Source organism: Triticum urartu, chromosome 5 (assembly GCF_003073215.2).
Source record: "Triticum urartu cultivar G1812 chromosome 5, Tu2.1, whole genome shotgun sequence".
Classification (NCBI taxonomy): domain Eukaryota; kingdom Viridiplantae; phylum Streptophyta; class Magnoliopsida; order Poales; family Poaceae; genus Triticum; species Triticum urartu.
Genome location: NC_053026.1, coordinates 549,412,926 through 549,434,342, shown reverse-complemented (window position 1 = coordinate 549,434,342; position 21,417 = coordinate 549,412,926). Strand labels below are relative to the sequence as shown.

Below are 21,417 nucleotides of genomic sequence, written 5' to 3'. Positions count from 1 at the left end.
TGTGTGCATAGCGCTAATTGGGTACGGTTCGTCGCCACACACATATACACAAACTCACACAACAAGACACAAACATGCCAGTGAAAACTGAAAACGATCGCAAACTCTCTTCAATCAGGAAAATAAAAGAAAAGAAAATACTATTGGCAGTAGTAAAACTGAAGATAAGGACATGCAGTTTTGGAAGCAAGCAGAGCACACACAAACCAAACCAACGATGACATCAGTGGAGTGTGAGGGGGGGGAGCCCGGCCCGGCCCTTCTTTAAGATCACCACCCGCCCCCATTGCCCTCTCCCACACCTCTCTCTCTCTCTCTCTCTCTCTCTCTCTCGTCATCCCCATTCACCAGCTAGCTTGAGCTAGCTTGCTCTTCTCTGCTGCAAGCTGCTGATCGGTTCTTTGATCTTTCCGGGAGGGAAGCGCCGGGAGTTGGCTGTTCTGTCAGGCTGGCTCTTGACATGTTCAGATCGAAGGTCCAGGAGATGATCCTCAGGAGGAGGTCCAGGTCCATGAACGGCGCCGCGCAGCACGCCGGCAGCTCGCCCACGGCTTCGTGCGACGGTGGAGGCGGCAAGGGTGCTGCTGCTCGTGCGCCGTCGTTCGCGGCGCCGAGGCTGCTGCACTCGTCGTCGCTGCCGGCCGGCGGCCGCGCCGCGGTCGTCATCGGGAGCCCCGCGCGGGACCCCGAGGCGATGTTCGCCTACGCCATGAGCCCCACCTCCGTGCTGGACGCGTCGGCGGCCTTCGGGTCGCCCGGCCCAGCCGTGGACTCCGGAGGGGCCAAGCGCCGTCCGTGGTGCGACGGTTGCGCGGGGCCGCACGGGCTCGCCGACGTGCTGGACTGCGCCCACGAGGCCCAGCGGAGGAAGAACGTCCTCCGGGGCGCCGTGAGGGCGCAGGCGCCGGCCCTGGTGCGGTCGTCCTCCCTGGACCGGCGCGTGGAGTTCGGCGTCAAGAACAAGAGCTCGTGGCTGCCGCTGCGCGCCGCCCGCGCGGCGACGGAGGCGGAGGAGGACGGGCCGTCGTCCGAGGACTACACCTGCGTCATCTCCCGCGGGCCCAACCCGAGGACGGTGCACATCTTCGGCGACCGCGTCGTGGAGGGCGACCGCGCGCTGGAGAGCCCGCCGCCGGCGCCGGCGCGCCAGGGCAGAGGCTTCCTCAGCCTGTGACGCCATGCCCATGCCACCGATAGTAGCAATCCCTCCATGATGCGTGCGTGCGTGCTCCGGTAAAGTAGTAAGTCCTGTTGATGCTGTCAGTATTTTGTTCTTGGATCGATCGATCTCGATGAGATGATCAGGCAGATGCCTCTTGGATCAGATGATCAAACAGATTGGGTTTTGTCTGTACTGTAATATATAGGAATTCTATATCTCTTTGCTGCAACAACATGTTTGTACAAGAGCAAGATCACATCCGAACATGTAAAATTAGTAGCTTATGAATGAATTGATCGTTGAAAATGCACTGGATTTCTTGGTTGCCACTTGCCAGCGCTTGTGATCAGGTAGTACCTTCTGAATGACATGAACGTTAAAAATGCACTGAATTTCTCGAGCCCTGGGCAGAGCCAGTGATCAGAATCTTGGAACCATTTCCCATGAAGCTACTCCTACTAGTTGCAATCAATCAATCAAGCCAGGCCACTCCCCTACTCTACTCTACCTCAGCTAGCCTTGCTGCAAGATGCTCACTGCATCTCCAATAATTGGCGGTTTCTTGCAGCAGCAGTAGCAGAAAACAGGGCCAGGGCCATGGGCCGTGGGCCATGGCAATGATTGATGTCCCCCGCGCCGGGCCCTGGCCACTCGAGAGACTTGAGAGCACGGTGGTGCCTTGTCCTAGTCAGGGGCCCGGATTTGGCATACGGTTGCAGCGAACCACTGCGGCGGCGGGCCCCGCCCCCTCTCGTCTCATCTGATCCGATCCGATCGCCTCCCGCTCCCATCTCGACTTGTGCTTCAGTTTCTTTTTCGTGACGCCGATGGAATTGATGCCCACTCCGCCTCCCCATCACCGATTTCTCTTTCTTGATTTTCTTTTCTTTCTGGTGATCAATGCATTTTTTTTGAACATCAGTACAGACACAGGCGCACGCGCATACACTCATCCCTATGAATGCATACACGCACACCCTATCCTATAAGCACCTTCGAAAGACTAAGGCGGCATATCATCTTAAGATTTACAAAGTCACCGTAGGTGCCTCGTTGTCGACGGGAACGTCTCCTCCCACTGAATGCACATCGCCGGAAATTCTAAAATAAATTCAGGAATAAATGCGAGCACCAGAATGAATTTGAACCCTGGTGGGCTGGGGATACCACACTCCCTCTAACCATCCAACCACGAGTTGGTTCGTTGATCAATGCACTCTTGCTATGAATCGGCTGATGTGGACCGTGGTGGGCATCTAATGAGTTCTTCTTAGCCCACTTTCTCGCAGGGCAGATAGATGGATGGATAGATCAAGTGGGCTGTGGAGAACAAATTTGTACAGTATGTGATGATCGGTGGTGACAGCGAGAGTCAGGGCAGATAAATGGAGGGATTTTAGAGGATTTTAGCTTCGGATTGTGCTGTAAAATTATTCTAGGATGGTTAAGTAGTACTTCCTCACTTATTTTGAGACGAAGCGAGTATACGTATTTGTTGATTGGATGGTGATTTGTTCATGGGAATTTTTTTTACTTGCTGTGAATTTGGAGGTCATATGTAGCAGAACTAAAGTTGCAGTTGTTGTTTCTCAGACATACGACCCCGCAAAAAAAAAAGACAGACATACGGCCTCCTACATCATCCACAACGCAACCCTCTGATAGATATTATACTCTGATCTTAGAGGAATGAACAGAACCAGATCTTGAGCCCAACCGACGCCTGATCTAGCACTGCTCACAAAAACAAAAACACAACTGTTCAGTATTCAGAGCTTGCTCTGGTTCATCATCATGCATCTGACAAAATGAAACATTGCATCCAAGACCATCCCACCTTAGCCTGCCAAATCTCAATCAAGCTGAACCTGACAAGACTACATGAAGCTCCATACGAAGACAACAACTGAGTTAAAAATAGTGTACTCATATGCTGCGATCTACAGTACTCACTTAGTTTGGAGGAAGCATGTAACCAGAAAAAGCCAGTGCCATCTTCCTCCATGTTGGCTGGGCAAGCTGCTGTCACGAAAGGGTCACATCCACTAATTTGCCATAAGAGATAAGAACCCAGGGATGTATCAGCAAATGCTCATGTTAAACACTGCAGAAACTTGAATTGTGTCCAAGAACTCCCACAAACCCTTCAATTTACCAGCAACAGATGACAGAGAAATCCCCTAAAAACATGCCGAGAGGAAAGCAGATGACCGTACCGTGCTGTCAGTTTTGATAATTACAATTGAATTAGACACTAACTAAGTCATTTACATGCAAACGAGTGTCCTCAAGAATGGCGGTGGACAAGCAATAACACCTTCAGGTGAAACTCACCACATCCTGGTTTGAACGACCAAAAGGAAAACACAGGTCTCAAGCCCATATATGAATATGATTCTTGTCAGCGGTGGCAAGAGGTCCAAACTCAGACCATGCACTTGTAACAACGGGCAGTGAATGGCCCTCTAGGATGGTCGGCCCCTCATTCTTCGATCTCGACCATATGCAAACAGACCCATCAGAGGAGCCAGACGCTATGCAGTTCTCATCCGGGCTTATACAAGCTCTGCCCCAGGTGCCAACCAATCTGTTACTCGGGGCCCTGAATGTTCCACAAATCTCCACTACCTCCGTCGGCATTCTAACATCAAAAAGCTTGTGCAGACCCTCTCTCCCACTTGAAAGAACATGGTTTTTGCCCCGGGTTACACAGATCGAGCTGACATCAGCATGAGCTGCTACCGTGGCAAAGCATTTTCCACTGCGGATATCGTGGAACTTTAGGCTTCCATCCCTATGACCTGAGCAAATGGCATCACCATGGATGAAAGCTAGTGTATTGGGGTTGCTTGCTGACATTATGGTGCTTTTACAGAAGCCAGTCTGGAGGTCCCAGATCTTGATAGTGCGGTCATTGGATGAACTAGCAATGACCAAACTTTTCACCCAGCTTGCGTCTACAGAACAGACATTTTTTGTGTGGCCAGTCAGAGTGTGACGAGGACGCCCCCCATTAATTTCCCATACAAACAACTTGTTAGAGCTACAGGCCGCAATCACAAACTTGTTATCATTGGTCACAGCAAGATCGTTGACAGTCCCCAAGCAACCCTGCAGAGTGGAGGTTAAAGCACCGGTATGTGCAGACCATATCTTGACAGTTTGATCCTGGCCACCACTGATTAGCTTATCTGTGTTATTCTGGAATATTATAGATCCACACCCACCATCATGAGCACGGATGGTGATCCTGCATGTAGATGGGATTGGTGTTTCCATGATGTCGACATACCCAGCTTCGGATCGACGAATGACGCCGTCAGCTTCTTGTTGTGCATGGTGTTGTATTCCGCCAGCGCCAAGCCCAGCTGCCTTTAGCTTTAGGACCATCTCCTCGTACATCGCATTGGCCTGAACAATTTTCTCACCAGTTAAAGCAGCAGTTTCTTGGTATATACAAATTCTATGGACACAGTTATCTATGCAAGACATACTGCTAAATAAAACATCTCTGACAGCTAAAACAACCATAAATCATTAAGCTCTTAGTTCTCCTATTTCCACTCTTGCTACGGAAGCAAAAGCAGTGGCGGAGCTACATTGAAGGCTGCAGAGGCCATGGTCCCCCCAGCCTTGGTCAAATTCGTGAAAGAATTTTTTTGGGGGGAGAGATAGATTAGGAAAAATAGAGTCTTTTGGCCTCCTAAATACCCATATTTTGTTTGGCCCCCCCAAAGGATCCTACCTAGCTCCGCCACTGAGCAAAAGAGTTTCAACATTACATACAATTCCGAAAAGAGTCAAAGTTTCATGGATAAAAGGAGCACTACTGTTATCGTGTAAACTTAAAGAGCCGAAGTATTTTAACAATAAAAAGCGAGACTGAAGCGAAAGATCACCAAATATAGTACAGCAAGTCTCTTGTGATATGTCATGGTACACAACTAAGCATGCTGGTACTTGAGGTATCTCATCCTGGATCCACCGGGGACTATGGTAGGGAAATATGCATTGTTAATAGGGGAAAAGATTTTTTTCTGTGTCATCTTAGTGGGCCTAACAGGCGCTTAATAGGCAAGCGCAATCCTTGAACAATCTTGAATATGCGATAGCTTGTACAGGAACGGTGAAGTCTTAGCAATAGTAAAAAGAGACAACAGGGTACCTCATTAAGCTTCTCTGCCTCCACCATCTTCGCTTGCATCAATCGCTCGACCAGCTGCGTGTTCTCATGCTCCACAGCTTTCAGTTTTGTTAGCACCCGTTCAAGTTCGGCTTTAGCCGCCTGGTGCTCCTGAACGAGAAGATCTAAAGCGTTTGTCTTCTCTTCAAGTGACTGTTTTAGCTGTACGTTCTCTTCGCTGCAAGAGTTTCATCCGGACATCAACGGCAATGTTCATACTGAATTAAACACAGCAGCAAAACTATCCATCACATTCAATACCTAGTCTGCTGAAGTTCACTCTGCAAAGTCATAATCAGCGCCTCCTTCTCTTTGAGCAGCGCTTTGGACGTTTTCGCCTCGTTTATCTCGGAAACGAGCTGCTCAGACAACCGGGATTGAGCCTTGTAGCACTGCTGCAGCTCCAACTCGTTCTTCTCGGCCTTCTCTTTCCACTCCAAAGCCTACAAAGAGGGTCAGCAAACCAGTCACTACATGCAGAAGGCGCCACAGAAGCTCCAAGTGCAAGGATTAATACTTATTTTCGTGGATTACTTAGTAAAACTATTCGACATTGTGATCGTGCTAATCCTACTTAAGCAGCAGTCACTGTTTCACCACCAGAGAGGAACAATCAACTTCACACAGCCGACCCCATCAGCACATTCTTTTTGAGACTTTATGTGGCTCGAATGCGTGTTCACTGGTGAAGTCAAATTGGCCCGATTCGATCCAAGCTAGCAAGATCAGTAACAAGGGGCTAGAGATTGGTACTTACGTGGGCGGCGAAGGGCCGGTTGAGAGCCTCGATGGCGGGGCGGTGGGCCCCCTCCTCGACGAGATGCCGCTGCCGCAGCGCCCGCAGCGCGCGCTGGATGGCCGCCTTGCCGGCATCTGCCTCCGCCTGCGTCCTGCACCACCAACCCTTAAGCAAACAACGGAGGAATCGCGAGATTTGCTGCTTAGTTCGAGGAAAGCTCACATGCTCGCGGCGATCCCGTCGGCGGCGTCGGCGGCGGAGGTGGCGTGTCCGGCGGTGCGGGGCGTCGCGGCGAGGGCGACTGACTTGGGTGGAGAGGAAGACGAAAGCGAAAGAGGAACGAAGCCGATGGGGCTGGCGTGTCCGGGCCGCGAAGCGAGCCCGGCTCGATATGGACTGGACGAGGATGGGCCCGAGTCGGATACGGGCTCGAGGAGTTGGAGCTGAAGCCCGCTTCGGGAGCAAACTGGGCCGAGCGAGATGCGGGTGGGGCGGAATATTCCGGCCTTGGCGACCACGCGAAGAACCGTCTTGACCAGCGACCGCGGGCGGCATCTCCGCCTCCCACGCCGCCTCGCTTCCCGGCGAAAGCCACGGCCGTCTCCGTCTTCCACCCCACCCCACGTGTCGTGCTCCGCACGTAAGTGCACATTCCCCTCGCCCCCCTCGTCGCGGAGCCGGTTCTGGTGCCCCGCCATCTGAATTGTGCCATCGAGGGGAGCATACGGCGAAATGGCGGTTGCCGCGCTCCTGCGCCGGGGGGCGCTCTCGTCGTCGTGCCGCCATGGTCAGTGCCCGCTTTCTTGAATGGCTTGTTGGGTTCCTGGGCGTCCTGTCTGTGCTCCCGTGCGTGCTCCGTCCATGATGTTTCTTGAGCTGCTGTCGATGTCCGCCGGCGCACGCGCACGGTGTGTGTTCGGCGGAATGCCAGAGGCCGGGCGCGCGATATGCGGCGTCATGGTGTCGCCGATCGGTGTCCATTTGGAGGTCAGCTTCGTGCTGCATGTTTAATTGGAGGAGCAGTTGGGTCAGCCAATGCGTCAATTGTCTGGGGAAATGGAAGAAAAGGTGCTGAATCATAGAATAGAATGGGGTAATTAGAGATGACCAATTGACCATGTCATGCACACAATATAAGGGATATAGTATATCATTGTTCACACGATGGCACAAATAAATCAGATATGACAAGTTCACATAAACCTGGGCACTGTGGTAAGTTAATTTTGGTGCTCCAACAGAAAAGACCACCCCTAATGACAAGCAATGCTAGATCATGAGGAGCTGATGGAGATTCAACAATTTCCTCATCCCCTTTCTTTTAAAAATGACTGCATCCTCTGCTGTTTCAAGCACATACCACAGCCGTAATAGATGGGGTGAACACTACTGGGAGTGGACATCAAAATTTCAGTCAATCAACTTAGGGGTACTGAACATGCTTAACCAACACCAGGGTCCAGGGCGAGTGGGCTATGACCTCGGGTTCGGCGTGCACTGCTGGCATGGGCGAGCCGCGGGCGGGCGGTGTGGCTTCAAATGTGGAGAAGCCGCGGGCGCCGGCGCGTGGCTTGCCGGTGTGGGCGGACTTGGTCGGTGAGCCGTGGGCATGCCGCATGCATCCACTCCAACCGCCGGCCGAGAGCGGAGATGGAGGTCAGAAGGGGATCGAGGTCTCGGGGGAGGAGGTCTGTAGTTCAGAACTTAGGATAAGCTATCAGGTCACCGACGGCCGACGCCCAACACTGGCGGTGGAGACGGACAAACTCCATGGACGAGGCGACTTTTCTTTCTGAATCGCTCTATCTGATGATGGGCTGAACCTACGCAAGGGGACTATAAAAGGGCAACCCGGTGCATGTAGCTCCCGCTTGCGCAGAGTCCAGGGAAGGTCCGACCACTTTGGGTCTATTGTACGCAGCCTTTCCCTACATTTCTGTAAGAGGCTGTTTCCAGGATTTGAACCCATGACCTCATGGTCACAAGGCAGCAGCTTTACCACTGCGCCAAGGCTTTACGCAAGGGGAATATACCTAGTAAAAATTTGTTTTCACTTTTGGAAGGGGGGATTGTGGCTGGGTATTGTTCTGATGGATAGAGTATAGCTATGGATTTATCTTTATGTAGAGTACTTGTCGGTTGCAAAAAGACGTCCAAGAAAGCGTCTAATCGAACTTCTTTTAATTTGCCCATTAGTTTGAACTCATTTCCCCCCCTCTGATTTTTCTGTTTGTTACATTGGGGAAAATTGTTCTCTTGTACTTCATGTTTATGGTGGCATACATAAGCATCCATGCATCTTGTGTATAGATAGATACATGTTTTTTGCACTGAGATGGGCAGATTTAATGTATGCATATTCTGCTGTTAACCTGTGTAATGAGCTTAACAAGTACAGAGTTAGCTCATGAGATAAGAGAGCGGACCTCAGTTCATGTCTCAACTCGTTATGTTAAAGAGCCGAGCCGAGCCAAGCTAACTCGATACCTTACAATTAGGTTATCTTAATTTATCTTACCAACATATTCATATTGAAAATAATGGACAGAGTTGCATCTTGGAAACTTTCATCTTGAATGGAGGGACTATAACCTTTATGGGGTTATGATATTACTGCTTAACACAATGGAAGCAGTTCTTTTTGGGGTGAATATGTCATCTATGGAAACCTAGTCTGCTGCGATTTGAACAATATTATTCACTTCTGTAAGCACATTGGACCCCGAGAGTTATCAGTCGCACGTGCAGCTTCTCCTTGCCATGCTACATAGAAAAAGCAGAGTCAGGAGATGGCCCTCGCCACAGTGGACTGTTAGTCTCTGCAGTATGCTTTATGGTGCCAAAACTTTGGTAGGTTGGTCTATTGTGCTAAGATTTTTTTTGTAACACCTTTTGTCTACAGATGTTTATATCCGTTGCGTTCTCTCCTATTATGATCTACATCCCTTGGTCAATTCTGCCAATTTAAAATTTTGGAGGGGCAACCACAACTCTGGGAAGTTTGATTTCACTGATATGACGTAAGAATAAATTTCGTTCCCCTTTCACTACCTAATATCCAAGTTTTCTCTACATATTCTTGTCAGTGTATAATGTGTGCATTATGTACCAATGTACTATATCTTCAAGGGAATCCGTTTCTTGCCTGCTTAAAACAATCGTCCAGTGTGGGATGCTGGTATCCAGTATGGTTCATCTAATTAATGAAGTGAAAACAAAAGGAGGCAATATTATTCTTGTGTCAAATATGTGACACAACAGTGATGCACATGCTATTTTAGTTCGTTTAATTGCCTAAGCAATCATCAGTTTGGTTTCATGCCTGGGAGGTCAACCATGGAAGCCATTTTCCTAGTACGACAACTTATGGAGAGATACAGGGAGCAAAAGAAGAACCTGCATATGGTGTTCATTGACTTGGAGAAGGCCTATGATAAGATACCACGGAATGTCATGTGGTGGGCCTTGGAGAAACACAAAGTCCCAGCAAAGTACATTACCCTCATCAAGGACATGTACGATAATGTTGTGACAAGTGTTCGAACAAGTGATGTCGACACTGATGACTTCCCGATTAAGATAGGACTGCATCAGGGGTCAGCTTTGAGCCCTTATCTTTTTGCTTTGGTGATGGATGAGGTCACAAGGGATATACAAGGAGATATCTATGCTCTTTGCGGATGATTTGGTGCTAGTTGCGATAGTCGGACGGGGGTCAATAAGAAGTTAGAGATATGAAGGTGTAGTATCACCAAAGAACTAGCAATGGACAGGGGTGTGTGGAAGCTTGCTATCCATGTGCAGAACCATGAGTTGGTCGCGAGATCTTATGGATTTCACCTCTAGCCTACCCCAACTTGTTTGGGACTAAAGGCTTTGTTGTTGTTTGTAATCATCACACCAACTTTTCGAGATTAATTATGTGCCAAGATATGGTGTAAACACTGTTTTCCTCATTGTCCCATAAAGACTTGAATTAAGTTCTGTGCAATCTTGAGTAACAGGCATCCTCATTTATGGTATCCGAATGCCCGAGAAAAGAAGCGCAATGTATTTTTGCATGTTGGTCCTACAAATAGTGGGAAAACACATAATGCCCTCAAACGATTAGAAGCAAGCTCTTCAGGTACTGTTTTGATCTACCCAGTCAAACTGAAAGAGCATACAGTTTAAATGACTACTGCTCTTATTTCTAACAAAAAAATGTAGGTGTGTACTGTGGACCTCTAAGATTGTTAGCACGGGAGGTAGCAGAAAGATTAAACAAAGCTAATGTTCCCTGTAACTTGACTACTGGACAAGAAAGGGAAGAAATTGAAGGTGCAAAGCATAGCTCAGTGACGGTTGAGATGGCTGATGTGACGACTGAGTATCAGTGCGCTGTTATTGATGAAATTCAGGTATGTAGTGATCCACATTTTATGCACTCACTAGAAAAATGTATATTTGTACAATATTATTATTATTATTATTTAAACTAGTGTCTATTGATATTTACATATGAGAAAGTTGAGACCTATCAAGCTATTTTTTCAATAAACCATCCAACTAACCATACCTTAAACTGTCTACGAAATATTGTTTGGAATGTTCCTCATAATTCTTTTTTCATTTGCTTTGACGTAGTAGATGGTTGGCTGTAGAACAAGGGGTTGTTCATTTACACGTGCACTGCTGGGGCTTTGTTCAGATGAGCTTCATGTTTGTGGTGACCCAGCTGTTGTCCCTATTATTCAGCGATTGCTTGAAGCTACTGATGATGTGGTTACGGTAATTTAACCAAAACTCGCGTAATTTCTGATGATTGTTAATGTACCCAGTATGTAATGTCTTCTAAACATATGATAGTTGTCAAATTGAATTGTATTAAGGTTCACACTTATGTTCCTCTGCCAGGATAATACACTAGTTATGAAATTAATTTTTTTCCCACATGGACAGTGAATTTAATCCTTTGTACAAGAAGAGTAAGACGATGTAACTACTCAATATAGGTAGGATGAAACAGTAGTAAATATCACGTCACATGTTTCCAAATTGTCTCCCAGTTCAAGCAGACAGTGATTTTCTGAGCTGGTCATATCTTACTTCCACACACAATTTTGTATGATGGAATCATGAAAGTCAGGGATAACAAAATCAGTCTATCTTAGGCTTTCGCCCAAGGTATGCTTTCTAACCTGTTACTCAAGTAATGCTCTGTCATGTACCAGTTTTAAGCCTTCGCCTGAAATTTAGGTTGCAACCCGGTGTAGTAAGTAGTAAGTAGTAATACTAATTTTGGACCTCTGCATGAAAACTGTGTGTGGTCATGTGGATCTTCTTTTTGTTAGAGTTGTGAGGTTGTTCTACGATTGCAGACAGTTTCCAAGTGAGTTTTATTAACTTATCCTGCCCATCGTGCTATGTAGTACTCCCTCCGATTGATATTAATTGTCGCTGCTTTAGTACAACTTTAGTACAAAGTTGTACTAAAGCAGCGACAATTATCTGAAGTTGTACTAAAGCAGTGACAATTAATATGGATGGGAGGGAGTAGTTATTTTTAGTGCTAATTCTGCTGAGTACTGATGCAAACATCTCGAGAACAGTATGTCACATAGCAAATATCCTAACATGCTCATAGTCAAAAAATATCCTAACATGTTGGGTCTATGTTGCTGAACAGATTCAATATTATGAGAGACTATCTCCTTTGGTTCCTTTGAAGTCTACACTTGGGCCTTTTTCAAACATCAAGGCAGGGGATTGCATGGTAACGTTCTCACGGCGTGAGATATATAAGCTTAAGGTTGGTATTCTTCAAGTGATATTCCAGCAATTGTTCATTATTTTGGGAACATGTCATGAAGTTAGAGGGTCATAGAAAAGAAAACTGAGAAAGTCTCACTAGTTTGGGGGGAAATCAGAAACTCGAATTTCAACTTTATTTACCCTATCAGCCCAATTGGATGTCAACATGTAAATTTGGAAATGATCAAAACTCTCCATACTCATGTATGACAAAAACCCTTGAATCAAGAGCTGTTTAGCTCTCTATCCAATTTTAAATTTTGAACACCACACTTTTTAATACCCAGAAAGAAAGGGAAGGGACAATTATTTGACCTTGGCAGTCAAACTTTTTTATGCCTGGAGACTGTATATCTGCATGCCAGGAGTTAATTACAGCTGATATTGGTTCTTGGTATTGTGCTCAGTGAAGGAAACAAAAGTACATCCGTGCCAAAGTAATTTGGGGAGGGGGGAGGGGAGGTCACACGATTGGTACTCACTAAATAATATAGTTGATATGTCATGCTGCAGTAGCAATGTTAGTTATGTGACATGATCAACTGGTAACATGTTTACCAGCGCAGCTGTTTTTCGTAAATGCAATATGATGAAACCTGTTTTTGTAGTTAGCAACCATCCATCCAAGCATCTCTATTTCCTTTCACCTTTTCATGATACATGCTGGTTGAATATTCCCAACAAATGTAAGCAGTGAAAATTAAAATGCAATCCAATGACTATTTCCAGAAGAACCAGTTAAGCCAGGGCCGCCAGTACTCCAGTGCAAAGATTTGGTCCAGTTATCCTGCGCTTCCTAGCCTAACTAAAGGAGAATTTGGCGCTCATAGTACTTACCATTTTTAGTTTATACCCATAGTATGTGGTTGCGTGCCCAAATACATGACAATGTTTTTCCTTTGAAGAAAGAATACATGACATTGATGCATCATTCTGTTATTTTATGGACTAGAGGGCTCTATATTTTTATTAAAATTAGACATCTGCCAGATAAAGTAAAATACAGAGCTTCAGCTACCCTTATATTGCAAATTTTCACTCATGCAGAGAAAAATTGAAATGGCGGGAAATCATCTTTGCTCTGTAGTCTATGGCTCATTACCACCAGAAACTCGAACGAAACAGGTAATTTGTAATACATTATTTGGGTATGCCCCATCATACTAGTATTAGAACATATACCTCATTGAATCATTGTCATATATCTGTAGCTCCTAATCTAATTAGAGTAAGGTGAAATATCACACCTTCCATTTGAACATGTTGACATGCATATCAGCACATTTAATTTGTTAAACCTACTCATTGAGTCATTGATATACATTATATAGTGTCATAGCTGAATTTTGATTAACAAAGTTAATATGGTATGTGATGGTTGAGTTACAAATTACAACAATCTGAATAATAAAGCATTTTTTTACAATTACGAAACCCATTTTATCAATGCTGCTTTAAATGCTTTGTAATTGAGCATACTGTTCAATGTTTGGAACATGGATTTTTGAGTTATTATATTGTTGATTTGTACCTGCTATTTGCGAGAATTTTAATGAACACCACTTGTTTCTTTCTATATAATTTATTAATACAACATGCCCGCAACTCTTAGCCAGAATTAAAAGTTCGCGAATAATAGTTGTAGGCAATAAATTCAGTCTGTTGCTTGTCGTAATTTATTCTCCATGATGGCATGATTGTTATGGATAAATTTGTTAATCTGTTCCCTAAGCTTCCAGGCGACAATGTTCAATGATGAAGCCAGTGACCTTAATGTGCTAGTGGCTAGCGATGCTATTGGAATGGGTCTTAATCTGAACATTTCTAGAATTATTTTCTCTACACTGAAGAAGTTTGATGGTATCTGCACCAGGGAGCTGACTGTGCCTGAGATCAAACAGATTGCAGGTATTATGTTTGCTTTTCAGTCGTTTTACCCCTGGCAGTTTTCTCTTCCCTTATTACACAGCCCTCTTGAGCTGTGAATTGAGCTTGTTCTGCATGTCTTATTCTTTTGGTAGGCAGAGCTGGGAGATATGGGTCTAAATTCCCAGTTGGCGAAGTGACCTGTCTAGATGCTGAAGATCTCCCGTTACTACACTCATCCCTGAAGTCACCTTCTCCCATTATAGAGGTGCCCACCCATTACTGAGCAACATAATGAATCCAACTGCTATTATATGATGAAACTTCAAAAAGCTATGTATGACTCGTATTTGTAAAAGCTAACCACAGATGCTGCATTGCTTCATCTGCAGCGTGCTGGACTTTTTCCCACATTTGATTTATTGTCCGTGTATTCACGATTACATGGAACTGACTTTCTTCACCCTATATTGGTAAGCTATAAGTACCATCGTTTTCGTATTGAAATGCATTGGTTCAAGCACAGAGCAGCTTCATACTTCTATAACATGTTACTTGTCAATGCCAAAGCTAAATGTTACAGTAAAAAATAGTTAATGATGAAAGCAATTTTGTTGTGCCAGTTTGTATGGGGCAGGGAGTTACTCAACAATTATTGTGGTTGGTGCGATCAATTATGCACTACAATAATTTAGCTATATTTTGAGGTATCTTATATTTGTTTGGATTTCAGCTTGACATTGCTTGTTCACAAGTCTCAACAATTATAAATTGGAGTTTACTTTTTCTCTATGTACTTCTTTTTCAGTAATGTGTCATCTTCTTCTCTCCCATTGAGTGAATCTCAATGCTTCGTGTGTATTTACAGCTATTTCCTCTGGACAGGACTCAGAAATATGTGTTACCCTTTTTTCATTCTGCTGCAGGAACGTTTCTTGGACAAGGCTAAACTGTCTCCGGACTATTTTATTGCCGATTGCGAAGATATGCTGGTATTTTATTTCATTAAGAAACACATTTTTTCTTTGTTTGGTCAATTTCTACAAGCTACATCTAAACAATGTAAATAAGATTGCCTGGGTAGAAAAGCACAAACTGGTTGACTGCCTTCTCTAAAAAGGCAATAACTTAGCATTATATTGAAATTAATATCGATAGACTAATAGTGAACTTTGTAACTGTAAGCTAGATTTATTTCTGCTATTGAATTGTGGTTCAATATTTTATCTAGTCACATTTCTTCCTCCCACTGTTAACAGAAAGTTGCTGCTATTGTTGATGAGTTGCCTCTTGCGTTGCGTGATAAGTACATCTTTTGTCAAAGGTGATTTACAATCTATCCCAGTATTAACATATGCCTTTTCTAGATTCTATTGTTCTAATCTATTGTCACCTATCTAGCATCCTGATCACTTTCTGACACTTCATACTGCAGTCCAGTGGATGTGAGGGATGATATATCTACTCAAGGATTAACACAGGCAAACATTTCTACCTCTATTGTTTATTTGTATGTTTTTGTAGAATTAGGAAACAGTTTCACTAAAATTTTCAAGATGCAGTTTGCAGAAAATTATGCAAAGAAAGGCATAGTTCGGCTTAAAGAAATATTTACACCTGGAACACTGCGGGTGCCTACAACACACAATCAACTCCAGGAGCTTGAATCGGTTCACAAGGTTATTCCCTATTTTATTTCTCTAGCAAATTACTCCCTCTGTAAAGAAATATAAGACTTTTTAGGTCACTAAAGTAGTGACCTAAAAATCTTGTCAATGTTCTTCTAATCGCAAATACCTGTAATTTGCCAGTCAATACCAGCACTACTATAAATCTTGTCAATGTTTTTCTAATCACAAATTATTTTGCTCTTAAACATGTGCATTGTCTATTCTGTTGTGAAGGCAGTTTCTTTTCTGCATTATATAAACTTCCAAGTTAAAAATCAAACTTGGGAGTTCCAAGGATGGTACAACATACCACAGCATAGACTACCACCTCAAATACTGAAACGCAAACTAAAGTGGTTTTCTGTGCTAGAAATCCCCCTCCCCACCCCCCAATCACTGGTCTAGCACTCATTTCTCATTGATCCATAATTTTATACTTGTATAGGGCCTAACATGTCATTACATAATTCAGTGGGCTGCATTGGGTCTGTGTGCATGCAAGATGAGCTTTTTTTGGAAAAATGTTGGACTAGACACTTGTTGCCATTTCAGGCAACCGTTACTTCCGGAGAGTTCCTAGTTTCTACAGTGATTATTTAGATTCCATTTTGGCATGCCGCTGTCTCAAAACTGTTTCTAAAGTGAGATTAATCAGCATCGCATTTGTGATCATTACAGGTCCTAGAGTTGTATGTGTGGTTAAGCTACAGATTTGACGACTCTTTCCCAGATCGTGAATTGGCGGCTTCCCAAAAGTCAATATGCAGCATGTGAGTTCTTTGTTCTTCCCTTTCGAGTTAGAATAAAAAGGAAAAAGAGAGTTTATTTTTTCATCTTTTTTCGTAAATAATCTGGAGGTCTGATTGGCAATGTCAGGTTGATTGAAGAATACCTTGAGAGGTCAGGATGGCAGCAACAAGGACAAAGAAGGGTTTTGCGTACTCCACGGAAAATGCGCCGAGAATATGATGCGTTACAATTGTATGATACATCTCTTCAGATGCCATATATTATTTGCATTCTAAAAGATTAATCAATATGCTATAATTTGTTTAGCTAAAAGCCAGATTTCTCAACCTTCTGTAACTTTCATAATTCTGCGCCTCAACTACCCCCCTTTCAAATAAGTAGGGATGGTGACAAATGGAATAATCTATCATGCATCTACTACAACCACGTATACTTCGTCGTTGTTGGTATTCAACATTTTTTGCATTTTACCTTTAAATAATTTTTTTCTAGGCCGTCCCAGTTGATTTTCTCAAGTGGTTATGACTTGCGTTGTGTGTGCTTGCTTATGGGCTCATATTCTTCCTAGAGTTTTTTAAAAGTTTATTAGGGGTAGTGATATACTGCATCATGTACATAGAATTGTTGTTCCATCACTATGTGCTGCCATTACAATATATTTTCATGCATTTCTCTTGATGTGTGCCTCGAATGCACTTGACCACATAATATTGTTTGTTAAAACTTGAAAAGGCACTATTGCTAAAAAATCCTTTTACGTCCGCAAGAAAGTGCTGTTACATAAGATGATTAATTTTAATATCATTGTTTTCCCTTCTTTTTAGAACATCTGTTTCTTGATGTAACCATCTTCTGGTTAACAATGAGCAGGCGCGGATATTTTCGAGAAATTGACGCAAGATCAAAATAGAGGCTGATTCAAGAAACAACACCTCACCATATTTGGTCAATATTTGAGCAAATGTCCAGGGAATGCATCTGACTATCCTACTGGATATGTGAAATGTGATCACTGGCAAGCAGCGATGAAATGACACCTGTGTGGCAGAAGATCTACTTGGACTCGCCTTTCAATGTCATTGAAGTTGACCTTACGTAGTCAATGTGGCAGCACATAATATTATTCTCCATCCATGAGATTTGTACTAGTTCTTTCAGTAGCACTTTCTGTAACTACTAACTAGTGCAAATGGAATTGTACATTATAAGTAAAACATGAGGTGCAGGCATGAAGAACCATTTGTCATATTGCAGTGCACCATTCCAAATTATTTGAAGTTCTAGCTTTGTCCTAAGTTGAACTTCTTTAAGTTTGACTAATTTCATTAGTTTCCTCATAAAATAAGTTTCCATACTATATGTATATTTGATGTTGTAAATATTAGCACATTTTGCTGTGGACATGGTAAAATTTATTAAATTTTGACTTAGGACAAAGCTAGAACTTCATATAATTTGGAATGGAGGGAGTATATACAATGACGATAATTTTCATGCCTGTAACTCTATGGTATCGGAAAGGCATTAATGTGTTTGCTCAACTGTTGGAAATAAGGGAGCGTAAATAAGGCTGCTGATTTTGTGAAGTCTGAATGCTGTCATATTTGATTTTGCATGTCCAGTTGCATTTTCGTGAACAACCTCTGTAGGGCTTGCAGGAAACTGTTTATATATGCTGAAACGCTAAATGGTGAACCGCTTCCACATTCTTTTTATACTGCAGACGTCGATGAACAGGATTAAAATTGACAGTTGGTAGGGGACTTGACCAATGTCCTTACTGCTATGGAACTTCTGTTCTTCTTTTTTAAGGTGTTGCGAATATAGTTCAACGTAGCAGAGCAACATAATTGTAACAGATCAGTGACAGTGTAAAAAAGATTCTCCGTTTCGATGAATGGATAGGTCGAGTGATAAACTTGTATTACTGGTTTTGTACCTTCGCATTTGTTCTAAGGTTCATGGCCACAAGCGTTTGATAGTATGTCACTATGTTGTCCAGCAGCACCATCCTTGTTCATGTAAGGGGAACCAGTGTGCTTCACACTTTCACAGCAGCTGCCCGCAGGGTGAGAAGTTGAACCTTTTTCTTCGCTGAATGGAGATTTTCCTTATCAAGCTTCTCCACCACAAGATCAAACGTTTCTTTCTTTGGCGTAAAACCCTTCAGGACCATCTCCTCCAAGAACAGGCAAGACTGAGCAGGCTTCCCGTTCCGGCACAGCCAGGTTACCAACAAGGTATAGGTGCTGAAATCAGGGGTGATATCCTTCCTGAACATGTGGCATATGAGGAACCGGAGTACCTTTATCCATTGCCTTTTGCAGCACAGCTTCAGCAATGGGGTGTACGTCTTGATGTCAGGCTTGCATGACTGCTCCTCCATCCTAACCAGCATCTTCAGGGCATTCTCTGCCTGGGAGTGGTCACAGGCAGCAGAAATTAGGGTGTTGAAGGTAGCAACAGTGGGGGGAACTCCAGTGCTGGACATCTTATCGACGACGGAGTTTGCATCCTCCAGTCTCCCTGCTCTGCCGAGTATGTATATGAGAGAGTTGTAGAAGGAAGCGTCTGGGGCACAGCCATCCCTCCTCACCTTGTCAAATATATCCAAAGCTTCTTGCGTTCTTCCATCCTTCCCTAGAGCGTGCATCACAATCGTGTATGTGATAACATTTGGAGGGCATCCTTTCGAGCGCATCTCGTTTAGGATGGCGTAAGCCGTCTGAAAATCTTTCTCCATACAGTATGCTTCTATCAGGCTGGTGTAAGTTATCACTGAGGGCTTGAAGCCATGTTCCTCCATCTCCTTCATCGTATCACGGGCTTCATTCATCATCCTCGCCTTGCACCACCCATGGACCAACGTGTTGAAACTACTCTCGTCGGGAGGTACCGATCCCCTCAACTCTTGGAACGCGCCTCTCGCGCGCTTCACGCTCCTCTCCTTGCACAGCGTGTCTAGGAGCACATTCATAGCTGTGGTGTCTTTCACAACACCAAACCGGTCCATTTTGTTGAAGGTGTCTATGGCATCGCTCCACCGGCTGGCCCCAGCGAGCCTCCTCATCACCTTTGTCATCGTTGCCAGCGACACCAAACCGCCAATCTCATCCATCTGAGTGATCAAGCCCCACATCAAATCAAACTGTTTGAACTTTCCTAGTATGTCAACCATCGAGTTGTATGAATCAGCAGAGTGGCAGTAGCCTTCCTGAGCACCGGCCCACATAAAGAACCCGAACGCCGCCACCCAATCACTGCCAAACCTCCTTAGGATCTTGTCGACCATGCGGTCTGATACCCTGACAGGGCAGCAGTCCATGGCTATCACGATGGCCTCCGGGGACGCAAAGCAAGAGGTCAGGATCCTGCTGGCTTCGTCGAAATCAGCCTCGAACTCGGCGTCCTCGTGGGAGGCAGCCTCGGGGCGGAGCGACAGAGGCTTGGAGCTGCCTCCATGGCTCCGTTCCTCCACGGGATCAGACTTGATCGGGAGCACAAATTTGTCATGGTCATCACCATCAAAGGAGTCGCCGTCCTTCTTTGGGTTCCTGAACCATTCAGGCAGCTCGAAGCCTGCAGTGCAGAACCGTGACGCGGCGTGGTTGCCTTTATGTGGCCGGAGCACAGCCGGCTGCGACACAATGACCCGGCAGCATCGTTGCATTCTTCAGCTCAGAAGCCAGAACAGGCAGGCAATTCGTCGAGCACCTTGTCCGCGCGGCCACGTGCTCCTCGAGAGCAGTCAAGGACACACCGTCGGTGCTAATCGTGACCGGCCTCAGGGAGACCACTAGCACCCTGAAAGAGCTTGGGGGTGGGGGGCCTTGGCGGCGACGCGGCCGCGTAGGGGTTGTGAATGGTCTCTGGTGGGCTGCTAGCTAGATGCCATGGGCGACGAGGAGGGCGCCGCGGCGGGGAAGGGGAGCTTCAGCGGAGGAAGGAGTTGTGAATGGTCTGTGCTGGGCTGCTAGCCAGACGCGATGGTGGACGGGGCGAGTGCCGCGGCGGGCGGCGCGCGGCGAGTGGGTGGGCGGCGTGGTCTCGTCTCGCGGTTGGCGGCGAAGTACTAGAGCACCCGAAGAAACGGAGTTAATTGCAAGGAACGGCAGAAAACACATATTTGACCTGTGGAAAAACAATTCAAAATTTGAACTGCTTTCGAAAAAAATTCACGCTGATGACCCTTTCGAGTGGCGCCCGATAGCAAGGTGCCGCACCCTATTGTGCAGTGCCTATCCCTTAGGCGTCGCACCTCCGGCCAGCGTGACAGCCCGGGGCCAGGCGCGGCCCCACAGATGACAGTGCAGCGCTTAAGTGTTAGGCGCCACAAAGTGTAATGTGCAGCGACTATCGCTTGGGCGCTGCACTGTGACTTAAGCCGCATCGGGCCAGCCCATCCCAGGCAGTTCTTCCCCCTCTCCCATGAAGTTGCTTTCTGTATAAAGAGCAGCGGCGGCACCTCCTTCGGATCTCCCCCCCCCCACACACCCATCTTAGATCTTGAAGATTTTAGCCCTGGATTCGATCTCCAATCCCTCCTACTAGGTTAAACTCCTCTGTTCCCTTTCTTTTCCTCCGTAAATTCGTTGCAATTTTAGGGATTTGTCCAAGATTGGGTGGAACCTTTGATTTGCTTGGTTTGGATCTTTATTTGTCCAACATTGGGTGTTGTGATGGAGTATGTGGAGTCATAGTGGTACTATATGATTTTTGTTAGTGAAACCTAGATTGTTTATTTTTTTAGATATATATGACATGCCTAGTTTTGTAGATAATTATGAGATGTTGAGTTTTGTAGCTATATATGAGATGTTGAGTTTTTTTAGATATATATTAGATGTTGAGTTTATTTGAAATATGAGATGTTGAGTTAGTTTAACACATATGACATACGAGATATATATGAGAATTTACAATCATTTATTCATTGTGTGAGAAGGAGATATTGAGATTCTTGTAGATGAATACATATGAGATGTTTAGATGAACACATATGAGATGTTTAGTGTATACCGATATTTGAGATGAACTCATATATGTTTATTGTTTGAACTTTGTAAGGATGGTTTGGCTTCTCGACGATGCCATTGACACACAACACCGGGCCTACATGATGCGCGAGAAGGGGCTGGTAATAATGAGTAATCTAAATATTTAGCAAATTTGTCTTTAGTTGAAATTGACATGCCCTAAGATTTTTCATTACTTGTTTTTTCCAGAAGCTTGAACCTCTGAAGATTCGGTATCA

At 45.0% G+C, this 21,417-nt stretch overlaps 4 protein-coding genes across 5 annotated transcripts; 2 read left to right on the top strand and 2 right to left on the bottom strand.

Annotated features, from left to right (window-relative positions):
• The first annotated feature begins 271 nt into the window (after positions 1 to 271).
• On the top strand, positions 272 to 1,472 carry LOC125510584 (protein MARD1-like). Its single transcript, XM_048675804.1, has one exon. The coding sequence runs from the start codon at positions 461 to 463 to the stop codon at positions 1,172 to 1,174; it is 714 nt and encodes a 237-aa protein (XP_048531761.1). The 5' UTR covers positions 272 to 460; the 3' UTR covers positions 1,175 to 1,472.
• Positions 1,473 to 3,241: 1,769 nt separating this feature from the next.
• Positions 3,242 to 6,797, bottom strand: LOC125510581 (autophagy-related protein 16). Its single transcript, XM_048675801.1, has 5 exons — positions 6,307 to 6,797; positions 6,103 to 6,235; positions 5,607 to 5,788; positions 5,328 to 5,523; positions 3,242 to 4,573 (listed from the first exon to the last, which is right to left on the bottom strand). The coding sequence occupies exons 1-5, from the start codon at positions 6,780 to 6,782 to the stop codon at positions 3,536 to 3,538; spliced, it is 2,025 nt and encodes a 674-aa protein (XP_048531758.1). The 5' UTR covers positions 6,783 to 6,797; the 3' UTR covers positions 3,242 to 3,535.
• On the top strand, positions 6,734 to 17,399 carry LOC125510582 (ATP-dependent RNA helicase SUV3, mitochondrial). The gene is made up of 17 exons (XM_048675802.1): positions 6,734 to 6,871; positions 8,987 to 9,104; positions 10,089 to 10,210; positions 10,294 to 10,484; positions 10,714 to 10,854; positions 11,753 to 11,875; positions 12,925 to 13,002; positions 13,617 to 13,785; positions 13,899 to 14,011; positions 14,136 to 14,216; positions 14,670 to 14,735; positions 15,003 to 15,067; positions 15,179 to 15,224; positions 15,306 to 15,422; positions 16,092 to 16,183; positions 16,290 to 16,394; positions 17,034 to 17,399. Exons 1-17 carry the CDS (start codon positions 6,817 to 6,819, stop codon positions 17,071 to 17,073), a joined length of 1,722 nt encoding a protein of 573 aa, XP_048531759.1. The 5' UTR covers positions 6,734 to 6,816; the 3' UTR covers positions 17,074 to 17,399.
• On the bottom strand, positions 6,878 to 20,249 carry LOC125510583 (pentatricopeptide repeat-containing protein At3g22670, mitochondrial-like). Of its 2 annotated transcripts, XR_007284672.1 has the most exons (2): positions 18,103 to 20,249; positions 6,878 to 7,083 (listed from the first exon to the last, which is right to left on the bottom strand). XR_007284672.1 is itself a non-coding variant. In XM_048675803.1 (1 exon), exon 1 carries the CDS (start codon positions 19,831 to 19,833, stop codon positions 18,205 to 18,207), a length of 1,629 nt encoding a protein of 542 aa, XP_048531760.1. In that variant the 5' UTR covers positions 19,834 to 20,249; the 3' UTR covers positions 18,062 to 18,204. The 2 variants fall into 2 exon arrangements, 1 of the variants encoding a protein (XP_048531760.1); XM_048675803.1 differs by lacking the exon at positions 6,878 to 7,083 and having other exon boundaries at positions 18,062 to 20,249.
• Positions 20,250 to 21,417: the final 1,168 nt, after the last annotated feature.